The following is a 24,455-nucleotide window of genomic DNA, read 5'->3' as shown; positions in this document are numbered from 1 at the left end:
GTTTTAGTTTGTTGATTTGCCACTAAAATCTTCCTGGAGGGGAAGAAAACTGAGGGAGGGGGATATATATGAGGCATTGACACTCAAACACAGTAACAGAAGCAAGCTAGGCAAGGCTGATTAAGGAAAAATGCACTGGAATTTGGAGAAACTTTTGAGTACATCGACATAAAGAGCATCACAAGAATACATATAGATGGGAGAGCAAAGCATCTATCATGAAAATGTCTCATGAGACATGCTGTCTTAAGACATTTGTGCCTTAACTGAGTGATTTTACAGCTGTGAAATATTATATTTCTTCATGTATACCAAAAATATATTCATATGACAATTGCCAGCTGCTAAAGCATTGACAGGAAGATTTACTAAACATATATGTCCTGCCGAATTTCTCAAATTCAAAAGCCAATAATCATTACAGCATACCTCTTCAAGCATAGTGAGTACTGATGGTATAGAATTAGATCTAAATCTGCTCTGTAACAGGATGGAAAGGAAATGTGTGAGCTTAATGTGTTCAGAAAATATTACATAGATGTATGAAAATGCCCTTACATAATCCAATATCATGCTCATGAATATATGACAAGAGGAAACATTAAAAAATATTAAATTTTAAAACCAACAAGTGAGAAAATGGAATTAAATTCCTACTATTAACAAGGTTCTTTGTTATTTATTTTGAGACAGAAGATTAAGGTTGTTAGAGATTTATTTCATTATCAGTGTGTGTGTGTGTGTGTGTGTTTGTATGTGTGCATGTGTGTGCTGGGGATGCTAGGAAAGGAACTTAGGCTATCCCCATCCTATCCATGTCCTCTATCAAACCAAGACAATTCTTGTAGCCTTTCCACCCACCTGATGGTCTCTGGATACACTTGTACTATGTAGATTAGACAGAGCATTAAGTTGTTCCTTTGGCTCATGACTTATCCCAAAATAGTTTGAATTTTTCTGTTACCTGTTGTCTTAGTCAGGGTTTCTATTCCTGCACAAACATCATGACCAAGAAGCAAGTTGGGGAGGAAAGGGTTTATTTGGCTTCCACTTCCATAATGCTGTTCATCACCAAGGAAGTCAGGACTGGAACTCAAGTAGGTCAGGAAGCAGGAGCTGATGCAGAGGCCATGGAGGGATGTTCTTTACTGGCTTGCTTCTCCTGGCTTGCTTAGCCTGCTCTCTTTTAGAACCCAAGACTACCAGCCCAGAGATGGTCCCACCCACAAGGGGCCTTTCCCCCTTGATCACTAGTTGAGAAATACCTTACAGCTGGATTTTATGGAGGCATTTCCTCAACTGAAGCTCCTTTCTCTGTGATAACTCCAGCTGTGTCAAGTTGACACAAAACTATCCAGTACACCTTTCAAATAATAGCTGACTTAGGAACATCAGAGCAGAATCACAATATTCTTTCACTTACTTCAACTCTGAGTGACAGCCAAGACCACACTTTGTGCATGGCACTTTTCATCTCACTGTTTCTCAGAGTATAGATAAGGGGGTTCAACATTGGGGCAATCACAGTGTAAAACACAGAAATTTCCTTATCCTTGTTCTCACTTCCTGCAGGTAAAATATAGATATAAATACTGGACCCAAAAAATAAAACTACTACCATTATATGTGAACTACAGGTTGAGAGTGCTTTGCGCTTCCCTGCAGATGATCTTGTCCTCAAAGAATACAATATGAGTATGTAAGAGGCAAGTAGTACAATAAAAATGGCAAAAAGCACCATCCCAGAGTTGGCAATTGCTAAGATACTTACAACATGTACGTCTTTACAGACCAGCTTCAAAAGTGGCTTAATGTCACAGGCATAGTGATTGATGAGGTTGGGACCACAGAATGGCAGACTGAGCACCATCAGTAGTAAAGCAATGGAGTGCCAGAACCCCAGTATCCAGGCCGTGACAATCAACATATCACATCTCTTCCTGCTCATGATAACCATGTAGTGCAGGGGCTTGACAATGGCAACATAGCGGTCCAAGGCCATGGACACCAGGATGAAGATTTCCACACCTGCCAGCAAGTGGGCAGTGAAGAGCTGGGTCATGCACTCATTATAGGAAATGTTTTTTCTTGTTGCAGCCAAGTCTCTGATGAGCCTGGGAATCACAGTGGAGGTGTAGCAGAGGTCCATGAGGGAAAGATGGCAGAGAAAATAATACATTGGTTGTTCGATTAGGTGGCTGTAGGTGATGGTAAATAGGATGACAGAGTTCCCCATTAAGATAGCCAGGTAGCAAAGCAAGAACAAGAGAAAGAACAGCAGCTCTATTTGTCTATTCTGCCAAAGACCCGTAAAAATGAACTCTGTGACGTTTTTATGATTTTCCATGAATTCTAGGTGAATCCACATGCACAGCTGATAGTTAGTTCATCTGAAATTAAACAACAAAGATAGAACTTTGAAAGATCTTTTTAAACTTTTGTAAGATCATATATTGAGTAACAATAGTCATAATTGATTTATTTATATGCAATAATTAAGCCCTTTAGAAAAGTATATAAATACACACCTAATTCTTAATTCAATATTAGTAGTGGTATTTTATACATAGAAAATTTTATAAATATTTTATACATATTAAACTCTTATAAAACCAAATTGGTTCTGTTCTGATATATATATTACATATAAATAAAAACAGAAATGACAGGTTTAACTGAATTATAGAAACTCCTCTAGATAATGCAAATCTAAGCACGGAACATTTTGCCCAATTCCATTTTACTAATTTTTCTCTCACATTTTCCATACGAGGAAAAAATTCTACTCATTTTCCCTCCTTAAAAAATGATTAGATAATATTACATTGTTTCTGCATATGAAAGATAAAAACGTTTGTAACTCTTGATTCTGTGTGTCACATATGATTTATCTAGATGTTACTATCTCATAGTTAGAAGTTTATAAATTATTTGGAATTAATACCAATTTTCTAAAGAATGCAGTGTTCTTAATTTCACAAGTGAAAGAGCATGAATAGTGAGTTTGACAGTATTTTCAGTGTTTCTTCTTAGATGATTCAACAACAACAACAACAACAAAACAACCTCAAAACACAGTCTAGGAATAAATAATTTGAGGTAACTGTCTTGCATTTAAATAGAAAGTATAACTTTTATATTTCTCTAAGAATGTAACAGCATATAAAGAGGTAACTGGTAACATGTTATAGTGACTCTAGAGTGCTAATCAGTCCTATGGACTGCCCTGTTTATTTACTCTCATACTGAAGATATGGTAGCATGGTGATGTTGTTATCTTGGGATATCAAAGGAATAAGTTAACTATATTATGTTTTAACAATATTTCAATGTTATTCTCAACAAAATCATACTTTATTTCTTTTGAATATAAAATATAATGTGTTTTTGATTAGAGGTAGTAGGTGCAGAAATTTGCCAAGGGGATATAGCACTCAATTCTCTGGTTTTGATTCTATAAATGAGATTAGCTACATTCCCCCTGCATCAATGAGGGAGAAGAATTAAGGTTCTTGTTTTGTGTTTTTCCAACAAACGAATGGTTGACAACAACTTGACAACTACTATGGACTACACAAAGTAAAATACTGACTTTTTATAAATTTTTTCCAGATTCATACTATACAGAATAATCTATGGAATGAAGAGGCAAAAATATATGTGCATGAACAAGAATGAATCAAAACCATAGAAACAGAAATCCTAATGGTTCAAAGTATTGTGTAGATACTGATGTAAGCATGAACCTTTTTAATATAGTAATCCAGTTCTATTTTACTTGCATTAATCAATGTTCTAAGAAATGCAACTCTATGTGGATGGAAAAGCTTCAAGATTGTTTCATAGAGTATCTATTAGTCGATCAAACAAACCTCAGTATGTACAATCATCCACAAGCTCTACTCTATCAGAAAGCCCCCTCTGTTCTTTTTATTTTATGCTGATTATTATTGAAGTAAAGAAGAAAGGAAAAGAAGTAGGATAGGAAGGAATGATGTAGGGAAGAAGACACAAATAGCAACTTTCATAATCATATTTAGAGAAAACGTATTTTAGGTTTAGTAACATACCTTTTATTTAAACCTTGTATTTATTTTCTAAAAGTCTACAATTGATTTTTTAGTAGAATGGTCTCAATACATAATGTTTTCAATGCTTTGTTAACTGCATCTTGAAAAGGAAAAGTAGACAAAAAGAAAAGCATTGAAATGTCTCCCCCGAGACTTAAATGAAAGACTAAGATCATGTGAATGTGTGGCTAGGGTTAACCATCAGGAAGTATTTTCTATGACTTTTTTTCTACTTTAAATAAGCTCATTTTTTTTGAGAAAATTGTAAATCAGCAAAACCGAATCTCAATGTCATATACAATTAAAGAAATAGAAAGTTATACCTACTTTATATTTAACAGTAATAATGCTCTAAACATAGTATTAAATCATTTTTATCACTTTTCCTATTTTAACTCTATCATGATCTGGTGAACCCTATGCCATTTTATTTTTGTATGTTTTCAAAATAGACATAAATAGATATACAACAGGTCAGGGCTGCACATGAACAAAAAATGTATCTCAACAGTGTTACATATTTCTGAAGCTCATACTTTAATAAAAGGAACTTAAAACCTTTGCTGATAAGTTAATTGTCAATGTAATTGCCACATAATTTTTAAAAATATCATATTACATAAATAACTGTGAGTAAATTATGTCAGGAATTCAATTTATAAGTGGAATTTGAAAATACCATATTTTGTGCTGAAAAAAATTAGTACCTTGAAGAATTGTTTATAATCAAAGCACTCTTTCTAAACATTTACACACACAAATATATATACATACATATATATGTGAATATATATAAACACACATATATATGCTATTCATAACATTTTTGTCAGTATTCAAATATTTCTGGGATGTCATATTTCCTTTAAAGTGCTTCATCATTTCATATATATATATATACATATATATATATACACAATATATATATATGTATATATATGTGTGTGTGTGTATATATATATATACATGTATATATATACTATTCATAACACTTACTTTTGTCAGGATTCAAGTATTTCTTACATGTCATGTTTCTCTTAAAATGCTTCATTTTTCTTATCTTTGACCTATAAGGGAAACAAAACAGTAGATGTTAAAAGAACCTATCTTTTCCATGAAGCTTTAACCCAATGTAGCTTTGAAAGATTTACTGCCTGAAGTACTTTAAACTGAAAGAAAAGAAAGCCTAAGGGGAACAGTCTCAGGAGGTCTTTTTGCAATATGTCTAGTCTATGGTTATGAATGTGAAGGTCAAGCCAACACTAATTAGTGGTCACATATTGAGGCTTTCTTTTATGTACTCTTAAGAACTATGGCAAAATATAATGGAATTATATAATGACATGTAATAAATGCTGGATTGCTTTTCAATTAACTGCATCACTGTGCTAATAGAGTAAACATAAGTCTATTAATATTATCAATATTAAACACAATATTCAAATTCATTGTTATTATATGAAAACTTCCAAACACTTCTCAATGTTTAATTATGCCCACTGGAAATTTAGAAGACATGCAGAGTACTGTGTGTTAATAGGGACTCACAGGCATTAGTGTAATGCTGAAAGTGGAAAATTCTATAGGATGTAATGTGTTGTCCTTGTTTTTGATATGTGGAGTTACTTTTACCCTTGTCTGAAGCAGCTGGAATAATTTGGGCAATTAAAACTGTGCATTTTTATAAACAATTCCTTCGTATGATTTAATTGTTCTACCAAATATTCACTTATGATAAGGTCTGGATATAAAACTACAAATGCAAGTCTGTCATAGTGAAATATGTCTGCAATCATCCATCCCTCAGGGGACTGAGTCAGGAGGATTGACACAAGCTTTAAAACAACTTGATGTTCCGTCAGAGCTCTACTTCAACCAGGACTACAGAGTAAGGCTCTGTCTTAAAGTGGCACACAAAACACTATTTACTAGGGATCTGGGAAATATGTTGCTCTAATAATCAATTCTCACACATTTACATACAAGTAATTTCCCATATCTTTGTATATATTTCATTTACTTGTTTTAAAATTATTCTGGTTCCATTTTTCCTTCTTTTTTATTTTGCTTTATTAATCCTATTTACCTCTGTTTGTGTAGCATTTCAATATACAAAGTTTTTTTTTTCATGTCTTCACGTTATACCTTCTCAAATATACTCCTTATTAAATTCCCATTTAGCATATGTTAAAAAGTTCTATTTCATTTTTTTTTTGTTGTTGTTGTTGTTTATAGGTTTGCATGTTTGAAGGCACGACCATTTTTTCCTTTTGGTTTTTTTTTTTTTTCAATTTTTATTAGATATTTTCTTCTTAGCATTTCAAATGCTACCTCCAAAGCCCACTATGCCCTCCCCCCTGCCTTGCTCCCCAACCCACCCACTTCTGCTTAATTTTTTTATGTTCATGTTATTTGATTACTAAATACCTTTACAGCCACATTGCAGACCAGACTCTAGAGAGTATTTTATCATTTTTTAAGATCAATGAAATTCATAACACTGCTTAAACACATTGAAAACGAAACCTGTATTCACCTGATTTAATTGTCTTCTTGGAGGCTTACTGCTTTCTTGCTCTTTCTGAAATCTGGCTGACTGGTTTAAGTAATATATTTGGCTCAAACTGTTCTCCAAGCTGACTGCTTGAACCTGGCTTCTCTCAGCTTCTCACTGAATTGATCTGCTTGACCTCAAACTAACTCTGGCAATTGGTTCTAATCTTCTTGGACCTTCTCATTCTATGGTTTTTCTCTCTTCACCTGTGTCTAACTTGTTATCTCTTCAACCTATATTTGTTAAACTATCCCAGTAAAAAATAGTAAAAACTGCCTCCTCTCTCTGCACTGCTTTCATAAGTTTGTTTTTTCCTATGCTGTTCCCTTGAGGACTGGGCATATCTTATCTCTGATTCTTTTTGCCAAATCTTTCTCAAATTTGTCAATTTCTGTGTCCTTCAATGAGATTGACATTCCAACATGGCTGCTTTCTCTTACCTTCATTGTTTGGGATTGAATGTATGTATTGAGGGTGTATCTGTATTCCACGTAGAATTATAAAAGGTCTGTGTTACAGCCAGTTCACAGAGACCTAGATGGTCTTTGGAAGTTATTCCGTTCAAGAGTAGCAACATAGTTGGATTAAAATTTCTTTACACATTTCCTTTTTTGATTTAAACTAAAATTTTACAAATTTTAACTATAACAATAATTAATTCCAAGAACTTAACAGTCCAAATAGTCTTGAGGAAGATTTATTGATTTGATGATCCTTTATAACTGCAGTCCTGAGCATCTGTCCTTCAGCAAATGTCAGTATCAGCATCAAGGTTTTCCAATTGGCCAGTGTCATGAATGATCTGTTCTTTTGCAGCCACTTTACTGAGCTTTCTTCATGTAGAGTGGTAAACTTCATTTTTCTACATTATCTGTGTTGCTGTCTTTCTGCTTCTCTTCCTTTTTTTAATCATGCCTTTCATGTGGATGTTTCTCTTATTCGGTTTTGATATTTATCAATTAAACTATAGTACATAAGATAGCACTATAGCATCTTTAATACCTAGTTTAGTTTTCTGTAGTTGCTTTGTGGATTGCTGACAGAAAATATCTGGATCACATTGTTTGTTGACTGAGTACAAACTAACCCCCTTAGGGAGTTTCCCATAAAAAGGGATTGCTTGAAATATCTCTTGATGAACTGTCTTTATGAGCTTAATCCCTACACTTAACAAACCTTCTATGAATCCCAGAAGGGTGTGGTCTTCTAGAGCATTTTCTTGGAACACCCTATTGAAAATCCCTTTTCAAGGAGCCTGTCTCTTACAGTGGCTACAATGGACATTTGATGTCCAGGACTATTGTCTATTGCTTTTCCAATTCCAGTTATCAGAGTCAGTATCAGCTATGTCATAATCCATTCAGCCATGGTTGTTGAGTGAGGTTTTAAAAGTATAAGAACTTTTTAACATTCTGCATTATATTTTTGGAGTCAAAGTTTCAATTAAAACCCAGCTAACATCTGGATCTAATATTGTCCTCTTTATAGGACATATTATCTATATGCATTAATTCATGTAAGACATCAGTGAAAGTTTGTTTGGGACTTTTATTAATCTTTATGAAGGACATAGACATCTTTCCTTTTCCTATACCTTATCCCAGGCTCTTAAAACTAACAAAGACAGTATATAATAAGAGAGTCATAAAAAATGCATCTAGTGTTTTAAATCAGCAAATTGCCCTTCACCTAACAAGGGATCTTTCACAATATTAACATCTCTGGGCATATTACAATATTTCATAGTTGCAGCTTCTTCTAGCCACTAAGTCAGTTGTTATTGAGAATAGTTTAACTGCTATTATATCATCCCAGTTTTGGGAGATATTCTTCTTTTGTTTAGCTCAGGTATTTTATATCTGTCTCACATTGGAAGGGTGTATTCCATAAGCTAATATTGATCCTATACAATGTTTAAGGCTATATATTTTAAGAAGAATTCAAACTAGCTGCTCATTTTGTCATTAGTTACCATAGGTACAAAATTAAGCACTTCTCTTCCTCTATCTCTTATCTCTCAAGATTTTGCATTACCACAGCTAATTTTTCTTGTACATCTATTTATGTTGTTGTGCAGTTTGTTTTCAAACTTTTTTTTTTATTCTTTTTTTCATTTTTTTATTCGGTATTTATTTCATTTACGTTACCAATGCTATCCCAAAAGTACCCCACATTCCCCCCCCCCAACGACTCCCCCAACCACCCATGCCCACTACTTGGCCCTGGCGTTCCCCTGTATTGAGGCATATAAAGTTTGCACGACCAATGGGCCTCTTTTTAATTGATAGCCGACTAGGCAAACTTCTGATTCATATGCAGCTAAAGACAGGAGCTCTGGCAGAGGGCGGGATACAGATTAGTTCATATTTTTGTTCCACCTATATGGTTGCAGATCCCTTTAGCTCCTTGGGTACTTTCTCTAGCTTCTCCATTGGGAGCCCTGTGATCCATCCAATAGCTGACTGTGAGCATCCACTTCTGTGTTTGCCAGGCCCAGAGCATAGTATCATAAGAGTCAGATATATCTGGGTCCTTTCAGCAAAATCTTGCTAGTGTATGCAATGGTGTCAGCATTTGGAAGCAGATTATGGGATGGATCCCCAGATATGGCATTCTCTAGATGGTCCATCCTTTGTCTCATCTCCAAACTGTGTATCTATAACTCCTTTCATGGGTGTTTTGCTCCCAATTCTAAGAAGGGGCAAAGTGTACACACTTTGGTCTTCATTCTTGAGTTTCATGAGTTTAGCAAATTGTATCTTATATCGTGGGTATTCTAAGTTTCTGGGCTAATATCCACTTATCAGTGAGTACATATTCTGTGAGTTCCTTTATGATTGGGTTACCTCATTTAGAATGATGCCCTCCAGGTCCATCCATTTGCCTAGGTATTTCATAAATTCATTTTTTTAATAGCTGAGTAGTACTCCATTGTGTAAAAGTACCATATTTTCTGTATCCATTCCTCTGTTGAGGGGCATCTGGATTCTTTCCAGCTTCTGAAAATTATAAATAAGGCTGCTATGAACATAATGGAGCATGTACCCTTCTTTTTTTTTTTTTTTTTTTTTTTTTTTTTTTTTTTTTTTTTTGGTTTTTCGAGACAGGGTTTCTCTGTGTAGCCCTGGCTGTCCTGGCAGTCACTTTGTAGACCAGGCTGGCCTCGAACTCAGAAATCTGCCTGCCTCTGCCTCCCGAGTGCTAGGATTAAAGGCGTGCGCCACCACGCCCGGCTGCATGTACCCTTCTTACTGGTTAGAAGATATATGCCCAGGAGAGGTATGGCAGGATCCTCCAGTAGTACTATTTCCAATTTTCTGAGGAACCGCCAGACTGATTTCCAGAGTGGTTGTACAAGCTTGCAATCCCAACAACAATGGAGGAGTGTTCCTCATTCTCCACATCTTCCTCAACATCTGCTGTCACCTGAAATTTTTATCTTATCCATTCTGACTGTAGTGAAGTGGAATCTCAGGGTTGTTTTGATTTGCATTTCCCTGATGATTAAGGATGTTGAAAAAATTTTAGGTGCTTCTCAGCCATTCAGTATTTCTCAGGTGAGAATTCTTTGTTTAGCTCTGAGCCCCATTTTTTAATGGGGTTATTTGATTTTCTGGAGTCCACCTTCTTGAGTTCATTATATATATTGGATATTAGTCCCATATCTGATTTAGGATAGGTAAAGATACTTTCCCAATCTTTTGGTGGCCTTTTTGTCTTATTGACAGTGTCTTTAGACTTGCAGAAGCTTTGCAGTTTTATGAGGTCCCATTTGTCAATTCTCAATCTTACAGCACAAGACATTGCTCTTCTATTCAGAAATTTTACCCTTGTACCCATATCTTCGAGGCTTTTCTGTTCTTTCGCCTCTATAAGTTTCAGTGTCTCTAGTTTTATGTGGAGTTCCTTATTACACTTAGATTTGACCTTAGGACAAGGAGATAGGAATGGATCAATTAGCATTCTTCTACATGATAACAGTCAGTTGTGCCAGCACCATTTGTTGAAAATGCTGTCTTTTTTCCACTGGATGGTTTTAGCTCCCTTGTCAAAGATCAAGTGACCATAGGTGTGTGGGTTCATCTCTGGGTCTTCAATTCTGTTCCATTGGTCTACTTGTCTGTCACTATACCAGTACCATGCAGTTTTTATCACAATTGCTCTGTATTACAGCTTTAGGTCAGGCATGGTGATTCCACCAGAGGTTCTTTTATCTTTGAGAAGAGTTTTTTTTTTTCCCCTAGGTTTTTTGTTATTCCAGATGAATCTTCCAATTGCCCTTTCTAATTCGTTGAAGAATTGAGTTGGAATTTTGATGGGGATTGCTTTGAATCTATAGATTGCTTTTGGCAAGATAGCCATTTTTACTATATTGATCCTGCCAATCCATGAGCATGGGAGATCTTTCCATCTTCTGAGATCTTCTTTAATTTATTTCTTCAGAGAAATGAAGTTCTTATCATACAGATCTTTCATTTCCTTAGTTAGAGTCACGCCAAGGTATTTCATATTATTTGTGAGTATTAAGAAGGGTGTTGTTTCCCTAATTTCTTTCTCAGCCTGTTTATCCTTTGTGTACAGAAATGCCATTGACTTGTTTGAGTTAGTTTATATCCAGCTATTTCATTGAAGCTGTTTATCAGGCTTAGGAGTTCCCTGGTGGAATTTTTAGGGTCGCTTATATATACTATCATATCATCTGCAAAAAGTGATATTTTGACTTCATCCTTTCCAATTTGTATCCCCTTGATCTCCTTTTGTTGTCTAATTGCTCTGGTTAGGACTTCAATTACAATGTTGAATAGGTAGGGAGAGAGTGGACAGCCTTGTCTAGTACCTGATTTTAGTGGGATTGCTTCCAGCTTCTCACCGTTTACTTTGACGTTGACTACTGGTTTGCTATAGTTTGCTTTTATCATGTTGAGGTATGGGCCTTGAATTCCTGATCTTTCCAAGACTTTTATCATGAATGACTGTTGGATTTTATCAAATGCTTTCTCTGCATCTAACGAGATGATCAGGTGGTTTTTGTCTTTGAATTTGTTTATATACTGGATTACGTTGATGGATTTCCTTATATTGAACCATCCCCGCATCCCTGGGATGAAACCTACTTGGTCAGGATGGACGATTGTTTTGATGTCTTCTTGGATTTGGTTAGTGAGAACTTTATTGAGGATTTTTGCATCGATATTCATAAGGGAAATTGATCTGAAGTTCTCTAGTTTTCTTGAGTCTTTTTGTGGTTTAGGTATCAGAGTGATTGTGGCTTCATAGAATGAGTTGGGTAGAGTGCCTTCTGTTTCTATTTTGTGGAATAGTTTGTGAAGAACTGGGATTAGATCTTCTTTGAAGGTCTGATAGAACTCTGCACTAAACCCATCTGGTCCTGGGCTTTTTTTGGTTGGGAGACTATTAATGACTGCTTCTATTTCTTTGGGGAATATAAGGCTGTTTAGATCATTAACCCGATCTTGATTCAACTTTGGTAACAAGTATCTGTCTAAAATCTTCTCTATTTCATACAGGTTCTCCAATTTTGTTGATTATGGCCTTTTGTAGAAGGATCTGATGGTGTTTTGGATTTTTTTCAGGATCTGTTGTTATGTCTCTCTTTTCATTTCTAATTTTGTTAATTAGGATGCTTTCCCTGTGCCCTCTAGTGTATCTGGCCTAGGGTTTATCTCTCTTGTTGATTTTCTCAAAGTACCAGCTCCACATTTGGTTAATTCTTTGAATAGTTCTTCTTCTTTCCCTTTGGTTGATTTTATCCTTGAGTTTTATTATTTCCTGCTGTCTATTCCTCTTGTGTGAATTTGCTTCCTTTTGTTCTAGAGCTTTTAGATGTGCTGTCAAGCTGCTAAAGTGTGCTCTCTCTATTTTCTTTTTGGAAGCACTCAGAGCTATAAGTTTTCCTCTTAGAAATGCTTTCATTCTGTCCCATAAGTTTGGGTATGTTTTGGCTTCATTTTCATTAAACTCCAAAAAGTCCTAAATTTCTCTCTTTATTCCTTCCTTGACCAAGTTATTATTGAGAAGAGTGTTGTTCAGTTTCCATGTGAATGTTGGCTTTGTATAATTTAATTTGTTATTGAAGATCAGCTTTAGTCCATGGTCATCTGATAGGATGCATGGGACAATTTCAATATTTTTGTATATGTTGACGCTTGTTTTGTGACCAATTATGTGGTCAGTTTTGGAGGAGGTACCATGAGGTGCTGAGAAAGAAGGTATATCCTTTTATTTTTTTTTTAGGTTAAAATGTTCTGTAGATATCTGTTAGATCCATTTGTTTCATAACTTCTGTTAGTTTCACTGTGTCCCTGTTTAGTTTCTGTTTCTATGATCTGTCCATTTGTGAAAGTGGTGCATTGACGTCCCCCACTATTATTGTGTGAGGTGCAATGTGTGCTTTGAGCTTTATTAAAGTTTATTTAATGAATGTGGCTGCCCTTGTATTTGGAGCATTGATATTCAGTATTGAAAGTTCATCTTGGAAGATTTTATCTTTGGTGAGTATGAAGTGCCCCTCCTTGTCTTTTTAGATGACTTTGGGTTGGAAGTCAATTTTATTAGATATTAGAATGACTACTCCAGCTTGTTTCTTCAAACAATTTGCTTGGAAAATTGTTTTCCAGCCTTTCATTATGAGGTAGTGTCTATCTTTTTCCCTGAGATGAGTTTCCTGTAAGCAGCAAAATGTTGGGTCCTGTTTGTGCAGCCAGTCTGTTAATATCTGTCTTTTTATTGGGGGAGTTGAGCCCATTGATATTAAGAAGTATTAAGGAAAAGTAATTGTTGCTTCCTATTATTTTTGTTATAAAAGTTGGCATTCTGTTCTTGTGGCTGTCTTCTTTTAGGTTTGTTGAGGTATTACATTCTTGCTTTTTATAGGACGTGTTTTCTGTCGTTGTATTGGTTTATTCTGTTATTATCGTTTGAAGGGCGGGATTCATGGAAAGATAATGTGTGAATTTGGTTCTGTTGTGGAATACTTTCATTTTTCCATCTAAGTTAATTGAAAGTTTGGCTGGGTATAATAGCCTGGGCTGGCATTTGTGTTCTTTTAGTTTCTGTATAACATCTGTCCAAGCTCTTCTGGCTTACAAGCCTCTGGTGAAAAATCTGGTATAATTCTGATAGGCTTGCCTTTATATATTACTTGACCTTTTTCCCTTAATGCTTTTAATATTCTGTCTTTATTTAGTGCATTTGTTGTTCTGATTATTATGTGTCGGGTGAATTTCTTCTCTGGTCCAGTCTATTTGGAGTTCTGTAGGCTTCTTGTATGTTCATGGGCATCTCTTTCTTTAGGTTTGGGAAGTTTTCTTCTCTAATTTTGTTGAAGATATTTGTTGGCCCTTTGAGTTGAAAATCTTCATTCAGACCTACCTCTATTATTCTTAGGTTTGGTCTTCTCATTGTGTCCTGTATTTCCTGGATGTTTTGAGTTAGGATCTTTTTGCATTTTCCATTTCTTTGATTATTGTGCTGATGTTCTCTAAGGAATCTTCTGCACCTGAGATTCTCTCTTCCATCTCTTGTATTCTGTTGCTGATTCTCACATCTAAGGTTCCAGAATTCTTTTCTATTGTTTCTATCTCCAGTATTGCCTCACTTTGGGTTTTCTTTATTGTGTCTACTTCCCTTTTTAGGTCTTGGATGGTTTTATTCATTTCCATCACCTGTTTGGTTGTGTTTTCCTGAACTTCTTTAAGGGATTTTTGTGCTTTCTCTTTAAGTTCTTCTACCTGTTTAGCCATGTTCTCCTGTATTTCTTTAAGTGAGTTATTAAGGTCCTTCTTGATGTCCTCTACCTTCATCACGAGATATGGTTTTAAATCCGGGCCTAGCTTTTCAGGTGTGTTGGGGTGCCCAGTACTGGGTGAAGTGGGAGTGCTGGGTTCTGATGATGGTGAGTTGCCTTGGTTTCTGTTAGTAAGATTCTTCCATTTACCTTTCGCCATCCGGTAATCTCTGGAGTTAGTTGTTATAGTTGTCTCTGGTTAGAGATTGTTTTTCTCATGATTCTGTTAGCCTCTATCAGCAGACCTGGGAAACTAGCTCTCTCCTCTGAGTTTCAGTGGTCAGAGCACTCTCTGCAGGCAAGCTCTCCTCTAACAAGGAAGGTGCACAGATATCTGGCTTTTGGATGTCCCTCCTGGCCAAAAATGAAGGCCCAACACAGGACCTGGCCCTGAAACTGTCTCCCCAAGTTGCTCCTGCAAAGCTCTCCTGGGCAGGGCGGACACCTATCCTCTGTCACGGAAGGTGTCCGGATGTCTGGAACCCGAAAAGGGGGCTGCCTCAGAAGCTCTGTGGCTCACGCCTGTCCCAAAAGCTGTTAGCTTCTGTAGTCCACTCTCTCATCTGTGCAGACTACTTTCTGCCGGAGTCTTAGAACCAAGATGTCTCCTGCCAATGCTCAGGCAAAACCCTTATTTTCAACCTTTTTTGACAAGAAATATATTAAGATTGTGATTGAAAATAGGGAGGGTTATATTCTAGTGGTCATAGTTGCAATCATTATTATGATAGCTTTTTCAAGTAATATATCCGTCCTTTCAATTCCTACTCTTGGTCTTAACAAATCTGAAATGGAATTTCCCATGCATAAATCAGGAAAATTCTGTCTATACTGTTAAAATTGTAATAGTTCTGGTCTTGGGACCTCCCCTTGAGCTGAATCCCACTTTGGGCCTGTCACTGGATCGTCTTTTCCTCAAGCTTCTCTCAATTTTTATCCCTGTAATTATTTCAGACAGGAGCAATTGTGGGTCAGATATATGACTATGGAATGGCAACCCCATCCCTCACTGTCTTTCTGCTGATGGGATCTATAAGATCTCTTTTCCTACTGTCAGGTATTTCATCTAATGTCCTTCTCTTTGAATCCTGGAAATCTCTCACCTCCCAGGTCTCTGGTCCAATCTGTGGTTGCCTCTAAAATCCCATTTCCTGAGGAGGCCTGTTTACCTTCTTTCTGCTGTCCCTCTGGGGTTCACTACTTTTCCCACACCAATATGCGATCACAATCACCTTTCCTCCCTATCCCTTCCCCACCTCATACAATTTTCCCGTCTCATACTTATTATAATAAAACTGACAAACAATTTTTGATATTACTTACTGTGGTAGTTTGAGTATGCTTGACCATGGGTGCCTGCATGGAGCCATACTTGCAACCATAATGATAATGAACTGACCCTCTGAAACTGATATCCAGCCCCAATTATATTTTTGCCTGTGTAAGAGTTTCCTTGATCATAATATCTCTCTTTTTAAATATTTATTAGATATTTTTTTATATACATTTCAAATTTCAAATGCTATCCTGAAAGATCCCCATGCTCTCTCCCCCCCCATCCCCCGTTCCCTACCCACTTACTCCCACTTCTTGGCCCTGGCATTCCCCTGTACTGAGGCATATAAAGTTTGCAAGACCAATGGGCCTCTCTTCCCAGTGATGGCCGACAAGGCCATCTTCTGATACATTTGCAGCTAGAGGTGCAAGCTCCAGGGGGGTACTGGTTAGTTCATATTGTTGTTCCACCTATAGGGCTGCAGATCCCTTGAGCTCCTTGGGTCCTTTCTCTTGCTCCTCCATTGGGGGCCCTGTGATCCATCCAATAGCTGACTGTAAGCATCCACTTCTGTGTTTGAGAAGTCCTGGCATAATCTCACAATAGAAAGCTGTAGCAGGGTCATTTCAACAAAATCTTACTAGTGTATGCAATGTTGTCAGTGTTTGGAGGCTGATTATGGGATGGATCCCTGGGTATGACAGTCTCTAGACGGTCCATCCTTTTGTCTAAGCTCCAACCTTTGTTTCTGTAACTCCTTCCATGGATGTTTTGATCCCAATCTAAGAAGGGGCAAAGTGTCCACACTTTGGTCTTCATTCTTCTTGAGTTTCATGTGTTTTACAAATTGTATTTTATATCTTGGGTATTCTAAGTTTCTTGGTTAATATTTACTTATCAGTGAGTATATATCATGTGAGTTCTTTTGTGTTTGGGTTACCTCACTCAGGATGATGCCCTCCAGGTCCATCCATTTGCCTAGGAATTTCATAAATTCATTCTTTTAATAGCTGAGTAGTACTCCATTGTGTAAATGTACCACATTTTCTGTATTCATTCCTCTGTCAAGGGGCATCTGAGTTCTTTCCAGCTTCTGGCTATTATAAATAAGGCTGCTATGAACATAGTGGAGCATGTGTCCTTCTTACCATTTGGAACATCTTCTGGATAAATGCCCAGGAGAGGTATTGTAGGATTGACAGGTAGTACTATGTCCAATTTTCTGAGGAACCTCCAGAATGATTTCCAGAGTGGTTGTACAAGCTTGCAATCCCACCAACAATGATCATAATATCTCTTAACTGCAATAAAATCTTGCCTAAGACACTTTAAACTGGAGTTGAAAACATTTCTCACTTGTGAAATATGTGTATCTAGCAGAGGAAAATCAAGAAAAAATAGTACTTCATACAGAGATGGTTAAGATTGGCCTATAACTGAAGAATCATGTATAATGGCTATTTTTGGTTGTAAACTGGAGCATGTCTAGAATTAATTAAAACACAAGTGGGCATAGTGAAGAGGAATTTTCCCACCCATATTTCAAACATTTGAAGGGGAAGGACCCATAACCAACTCATATCTTTTAGGTGAGGTGGGAATATTAACAATATTCTGGGACATGCCTTCATTGACACCTACAGGAGGGATTAAGGGAGAAGGAATTTCTGGCTTTAGAGACAACTAAGTTCTGTTTCTCTAGAGAACCAAGATACTAATAAGTTATTTCTAGTAAGAGAAAATAAAACTTAACCACAAACTGTAACTGTTTGCATATCCAGTCTGTTAGTCTATGTCTTTTTATTGGGGAACTGAGACCATTAATGTTAAGAGACACTAAGAAAAAGTGATTGAGGCTTGCTGTTATTTTGGTTGTTGAAGGAGGAATTATGTTTGTGTGGCTATTTTCTTTTGGGTTTCTTGAAAGAAGATTACTTTCTTCCTTTTTCTAGGATGTAGTTTCCCACCTTGTGTTTGAGTTTACCAATCCTATATCGGATAAAGGGCTAATATCCAATATATACAAAGATCTAAAGAAGTTAGACACTACAGGACAAAATAAAACTATTTAATGATGAGCTAGCGAGTATAAAAACGTATTCTCAATGGCAGATTATCAAATGGCCAAGAAGCAATTAAAGAAATCTTCAACAACTTAGTCATCAGGGAAATTCAAATCAAAACAAACCTGAGATACCACATCACTACAATCAGAATGGCTAAGAAAAAAAACTCAGGCGAAAGCATATGCTGGCAAGGACATTGAGAAAGACCAAAACTCCTTCCTTGTTGGTGGGATTGGAAGATGGATCACCCACTCTAGAAATCAGTCTGGAGGTTCCTCAGAAAATTGGATGTAGTACTGGCTGAAGACCCAGCTATACCATTCCTGGGCATATATATATATATATACGTAAAAGGTGCTCCAACATATAGCAAAGACTCCACTATATGCATAGCAGTCTTATTAATAATATCAGGAAAGATGCTGGAAAGAACACAGATGTTCTTCACCAGGAGAATGGCTACAGAAAATGCAGTACATTTACACAATGGAGAACTACTCAGCTATTAAGAACAATGAATTCCTGAAAATCTTCGGCAAAAGGATGGAGCTAGGAAATATCATCTTGAATGAGGTAACCCAATCACAAAAGAACACACATGGTAAGCACTCACCATGGTTATTAACATAAGTGGTTATTAACAAAAATCTCAGAATACCAAAGATACAATTCATAGACCATATCAAAATCAAGAAGAAGAGTAACCAAAGTGTGAATGCTTCAGTCCTTAGAAAGGGGAACAAAATACTCATTGGAGAAAATATGGAGATGAAATGTTGAGCGTAGACTGAAGGAAAGGCCACCAAGAGACTACTCTACCTGGGGATACATCCCATATACAGATTCCAAATCCAGACACTATTGTGGATGCCAACAAGTACTTGATGTCAGGAATGTGATAAGATTGTCTCCTGAGAGGGTCTGCCAGAGTCTGGCAAATAAAGAGGCAAATGCTCACAGCCAATCATTGAACTAAGCATGCGGTCCCTAATAGAGGAGTTTGAGAAAGGAGTGAAAAAACTTAAGGAGTTTGCAACCCATAGGAAGAACAACAATTCCAACCAACCAGAACCCACAGATCTCTCAGGGACTAAACCACCAACCAAAGAGTACTCATGGAGTGTCCCATGGCTCCAGCTGTATATATAGCAGAGGATGGCCTTGTCGGATATCAGTGGGAGGAGAGGCCATTGGTCCTTTTTCGTTTAGATGCCACAGTATAGGAGAATGCCAGGGCTGAGAGGCATGAGTGGGTTGCTGGGTGGAGAAATACCATCAGAGAAGCATGGGGGACAGGGGATGAAATAGTGAGTTTCCAGAAGGAAAACCAGGAAAGGGGATAGCATTTGAAATGTAAATGAAGAAAATATCCAATAAAAGTAATATGCAAGTTCATGCACAATAGCTTGCGGGTTGCTAAAGCAATAGAGCTTCTAGAACAGGGTCCCTTCGGGCCTTCATCCTCATCCAGGAGGTCAAGCTGAGTTCCAGACCTCTGTGAACCTTCCCAGCCAGAGGAGAGTTGTCTTCTAGGGAGGGCTCTCACCCCATATCTCAGGTGTGTTAACCATCTTGTATCCCTGTCTCACAGAGACCAGTCTGCACAGGATTGTGCTTGGTCCACAGAAGCATTAGAGTCTCTTGGGCAGGGTTCCTGCAGGTCTTCATCTTCAGTCAGAAGGCTGGATACACCAACACACCCGAAAAGCAAGATTTCAATTTAAAATCGTATCTCCTGATGCTGGCAGAGGATTTTAAGTAGGGTATTAATAACTCAATTAAAGAAATACAGGAGAACACTGCTAAATATTTATAAGTCCTTAAAGAGGAAGAAAAAAAAAAACCCTTAAAGAATTACAAGAAAACACTGCTAAAGAGCAAGAAGAACTTAAGGAGGAAACACAAAAATCCCTTAAATAATTACAGTAAAACACAGACAAACCAGTGATGGAATTGAACAAATCCATCCAAGATAAAACAATAGAAGTAGAAAGAATAAAGAAAACCCAAAGAAAGACAAATCTGGAGATAGAAATCCTAGGAAAGAAATCAGGAAATACATCAGCAACAGAATACAAGATATGGAAGAATCTCAGGTGCAGAAAATTCCATAGAAAACATGGCCACAACCATCAAAAAAATGCAAAATGGAAAAAGAACCTAACTCAAAACATCCAAGAAATGAAGGACACAATGAGAAGACCAAACGTAAGTATAATAGGTAGAGATGAGAATGAAGATTTTCCAATTAAAGGGCCAGTAAATATCTTCAACAAAATAATATAAAAAAATTCCCTAATCTATAGAAAAAGATGCCCAGGAACATACAAGAAGCCTAAAAAACTCCAAATAGACTGGACCAGAAAAGAAATTCCTCCGAACACACAATAATCAGAACAACAAATGCACTAAATAAAGATAGAATATTCAAAGCAGTAAGGGAAAAAGGTCAGGTAACATCTAAAGACAGACCAATCAGAATTATACCTGACTTCTCCTCAGAGACTATAGAAGCTGGAAGATCCTGGTCAGATATCACACAGACCCTGGTGGGAAGAATTTGCTTCTTCTGGATGCTATCTTAAAGAATTGCCTGCCTTGATTTCAGTGACACTAGCTTGTGTCTTTCAGAGACTCCCACACTAAACTTCTATTCATAACTTACCATATTTCTGGAATACTAACCAACTGCCCCAACTTCTGTAGCCTGTAAGACAGTGAATTAAAATTTTACATAATAAATCCTCAATCCTCTCACACTATGTAACTTAATTTCATGATTCCTGCTGTCTCAATCAAAGGAGCATGGGGAAATAGGCAGGTGAGAGAAACAGAAATTCAAACTATTCAATATTTGTTATTATTCTCTATTACACCTTTCTACTAATTTTAGTTCAACATAAAATCTTTTAAGTTTTGGGTGCATGTGGATAGCTCAACCTAATCTCATTTCACAACTTTACATGATAACATTTGGGGAATGTATGTATAGTTTAATTCTTCTTCAAATAATCATAAACTGTAAGATATCAAATGCATCATTTTCTTCTAAACAAAATTAATGCCGTTGCCATAATCATTTCTTATAAGGAATTCACTGATTTTTGAAAATGTTCTTTATTCCAATGATAGTATTTCATATTTATCATAACATTAAAACTTTAAATATAATACTTCTTTGCAAGTATTAGTAAAATATTCTAATAATATAGTCACACATTACATAAGATCATATTAAAATCTACATATTCACCAAATCTCTAGTAAAGCATCTCTGAAACCACAAATGTAGAAATACTTCTCACCTGTTAGAGGACTTGCTAAGTGAATCTCAATGTACCTAATTTTCAGAATCTGTTTGAATTTAGGCAATATAAAATGAATTCAGTATCTAGACAGGAGTTCAGATACAAAGGTGTTGCCACATGTATGAAAGCTGCTAGTGAAGAAAACCAGAAATGAATGAATAGGAACTGAAGCTGACACTAGCAGGAAAGAAAAACAAGAGATAACATATAATTAGTAAAAGAGAAACTTGTAGCATGAATCCCTGCTTCCACAAATTGCCCTAAATTAGCCTTCCTTTTTTCTATTTTTTCTTTTCTTTTTTTGGGGGTGGGGAGGGGGATGTTAATAGAATTATCCATTTTTATTAGGCTTTCATTTTAGTAACATTTCAAATGTTATCCACTTCCCTGTTTTGCCCCCCCCCCACTTGAAACCCCTTATCCCATCTTCCCTTGCCCTGTATCTATGAGGGTATTCCTCCACCCACCCACACCTCCCTTTCAACCCTCAAAATTCCCTAAACTGGGGTATAGAGCCTTCACAGGACCAAGGGCCTCTTCTCCCTGTGGTGCACAACAAGGCCATCCTCTGCTACATATATGAATGGAGCCATGGGTCCCTCTCTGTATAATCCTTGGGTGGTGGTTTAGTCCCTGGGAGCTATGGGAGGTCAGGTTGGTTCATATATTTGTTCTTCCTATGGGTTGCAAACCTGTTTAGCTCGTTCAGTCCTTTCTCTAAGTCCTCTATTGGATACTACATTGGGGACCCCATGAACAGTCCAATAGTTGATTGTGAGTATCTGCTTCTGTATTCATCAGGCTCTGGCAGAGCTTCTCAGGAAATAGCTATAACAGGCTCCTGTCAGGATGCACTTCTTGGCATCCACAATAATATCCGTGTTTGGTGACTGCATATGGGATGTATTCCCAGATGGGGCAGTCTTTGGATGGCTTTTCCTTCAGTCACTGCTCCACACTTTGTCTCCATTGTGCTCCTGTGAATACTTTGTTCCCTCTTTTAAGAAGTACCAAAGCACACACTTTGGCCGTCCTTCTTCTTGAACTTCCTGTGTTCTGTGAATTGAATCTTGGTTATTACAAGCTTTTGGCCTAAAATACACTTATCAATACACTTGTCAGTGAGTGTATAACATGTATGGTCTTTTGTGATTGGGTTACCTCACTAAGGATATTTTCTAGTTCCATGCATTTTCATAAGAATTTCACAAATTCATTGTTTTTAGTGGCTGTGTAGTACTCCATTGTATAAATGTGCCATATTTTCTATATCTATTAATCTGTTGAAGAAAATTTGGGTCCTTTCCATCTTCTGGCTATTATAAATAAGGCTTCTATGAACACAGTGGAGCATGTGTCTTTGATATATGTTGGTCTTCCTATATAGAGGAAGGGAGCAAGGGAGGGAGGAAGATATCATACCACACATAGTGAACTGACAAGGTATTTGCAAATATTATTATGGAGGGAATAGCTGAATGATGAAACCAGAAGGCTGTCCTACAGCCCATGGAGAATAAATTTTCAAGATCCCAAATTGTTAATATCACTTAGGATTAGTAAGAATACAGAGCTCTGAATCTCACATTAGAAAAACAATAAAACAAACAAAAAAACCCAGTCATTTTAGTTTGCTTTATTAACTCATGTCATTAGAAACAAAGCATGACTTCTTTTTTAAAGTTTATGTATGTATGGAAAAAAGGGGGGGAGGGATTTAAAAATGTCTAAGAGACATGAGATGAATTAAGTCATAACTTGGGAAAAGAATAAAAAAAAACCAATAAAGTAGGCAAGCTAGAGATTTCTCCAACTTCTTTTAGGAGGAATAAGAGAAAATTAGGCTAAGTAAGTTACAAATCAAAAGGATACAGACACAGTTATGAATTCCGTAAACAATTGAAGGAGCAATAGAGAATGACCAAATGTCAGGGCACATAGCTTACGATTTGGATTCTTGTCTGGAATTGGAACTAGAAAGAGAAGAAAAAGAAAAGATTTCTGACTTGCAAGGCAGAAAGCAGGTCAACCTAGCAGTTAGGGTCTTGAGCAACTAAATATATTAGAAAGGTTAGAGTATATAAATTCCTATCTCATCCAGTAGACAGTCAATCCTCCCATCTTAATATGTTTTCATGTGCATCATGTTTCTTTTTTTCCTTCTGAAGTCATGCTATTCTACAGATGTTGTAAAATAGAATTTTTCTCCTTATCATAGGAGGTCATCAGACTCACCTTGTCCATTGAAGCTCCCTGGAGACTTTGTTAAAGGTATTATCAATCTATTGAACCATTTGTAAAGCAGATTATTGCTGGTTAACCACATTCTTTCAAAATCAGAATAGTGATTAATTTGTTCCTTTCTTCTTTAATATTAAAGTGTTAGAACACACAGAATAATACTCAAAAAAATAATAGTTATCCATCCTCAATAACTATAAAATGTATTAATTTTTAACTGGATATCTGGCAATTTTCATGAAAAGACATTAAAACTAGCTAGCAAGCAATTTTTATAAAAAGAAATATTAAAAAAAATACAATTTTCTTACAATAAAATCTTGGAAATTTCACTTTATTTTCTCAGATATTTGAACAAAATGAGATCTGCATCAAAGCTGTGTGAATATACAGCTTGTCCAGAGCATTTTTCTCTTTTTTCTAACTATCCTTAGACACAGGCCTGGAAGCTTCCAGCTTCTGACCAATTGAATCCTTCTGTATGGCTGATTCAATCAGACTTTTCTCTGCTTCTTTCTGAATTTCTATGTTTGACCTCATCCTAACTTTGCCAATATATTCCAGTCTTCTCCCTTCCTCTCATTTTCTGGCTTATTCTGTTGTCACCTGTCTCTAGCTTGTTTTCTCTATTTCTTATCTTTGTCAAATGAGCTGCAAACATTCCCACTGATTTTCCTACATAGATCTTAAGTAACCTCTACTTCATGTGCTGTTCACATGAATGGAGGCATGGCCTATGTCTGACTCATTGTGTCAAATCTTTCTCTGATTCATCATTTTCTTTTCCCCTCAATTAGATAGCACTTTTAAACATGACAGCTTCCTTCTATAAACTAACCTTAACTTCATTGTTATGGATGAAATTTTATTAAAGGCATGCCTATCGTCTGATGAGATCATACATAACTCAGAGCATTCCTGCATACCCTCAAGATCACATAGTCCTACAAAGTCTTCAGAGTGATCCTTTTCCAGAATACTCATGTTGCTGGACTAAAATTCTTCTACAAACTCTTTAATTTTTAAAGCCTTCAAGTATTAATTTGCCACTATCACATTTTATATACTTTTGTTATTTCAGCCACTTTGCTAGTCTATTATATGCAAGATGACATTTCTTGTAATAGAGACCA

The 24,455-nt window shown here is 36.5% G+C and overlaps 1 protein-coding gene across 1 annotated transcript; it reads right to left on the bottom strand.

Moving 5' to 3' along the window:
* Positions 1–1,402: 1,402 nt before the first annotated feature.
* Positions 1,403–2,347, bottom strand: LOC110288397 (olfactory receptor 4P4-like). Its single transcript, XM_021154756.1, has one exon. It carries the CDS (start codon positions 2,345–2,347, stop codon positions 1,403–1,405), a length of 945 nt encoding a protein of 314 aa, XP_021010415.1.
* Between the last annotated feature and the right edge of the window lie 22,108 nt (positions 2,348–24,455).

Source organism: Mus caroli, unplaced genomic scaffold (assembly GCF_978045245.1).
Source record: "Mus caroli unplaced genomic scaffold, Mus_caroli_1 scaffold_2, whole genome shotgun sequence".
NCBI classification, from domain to species: Eukaryota; Metazoa; Chordata; class Mammalia; order Rodentia; family Muridae; genus Mus; species Mus caroli.
This window is presented reverse-complemented; position numbering and strand designations above follow the sequence as displayed.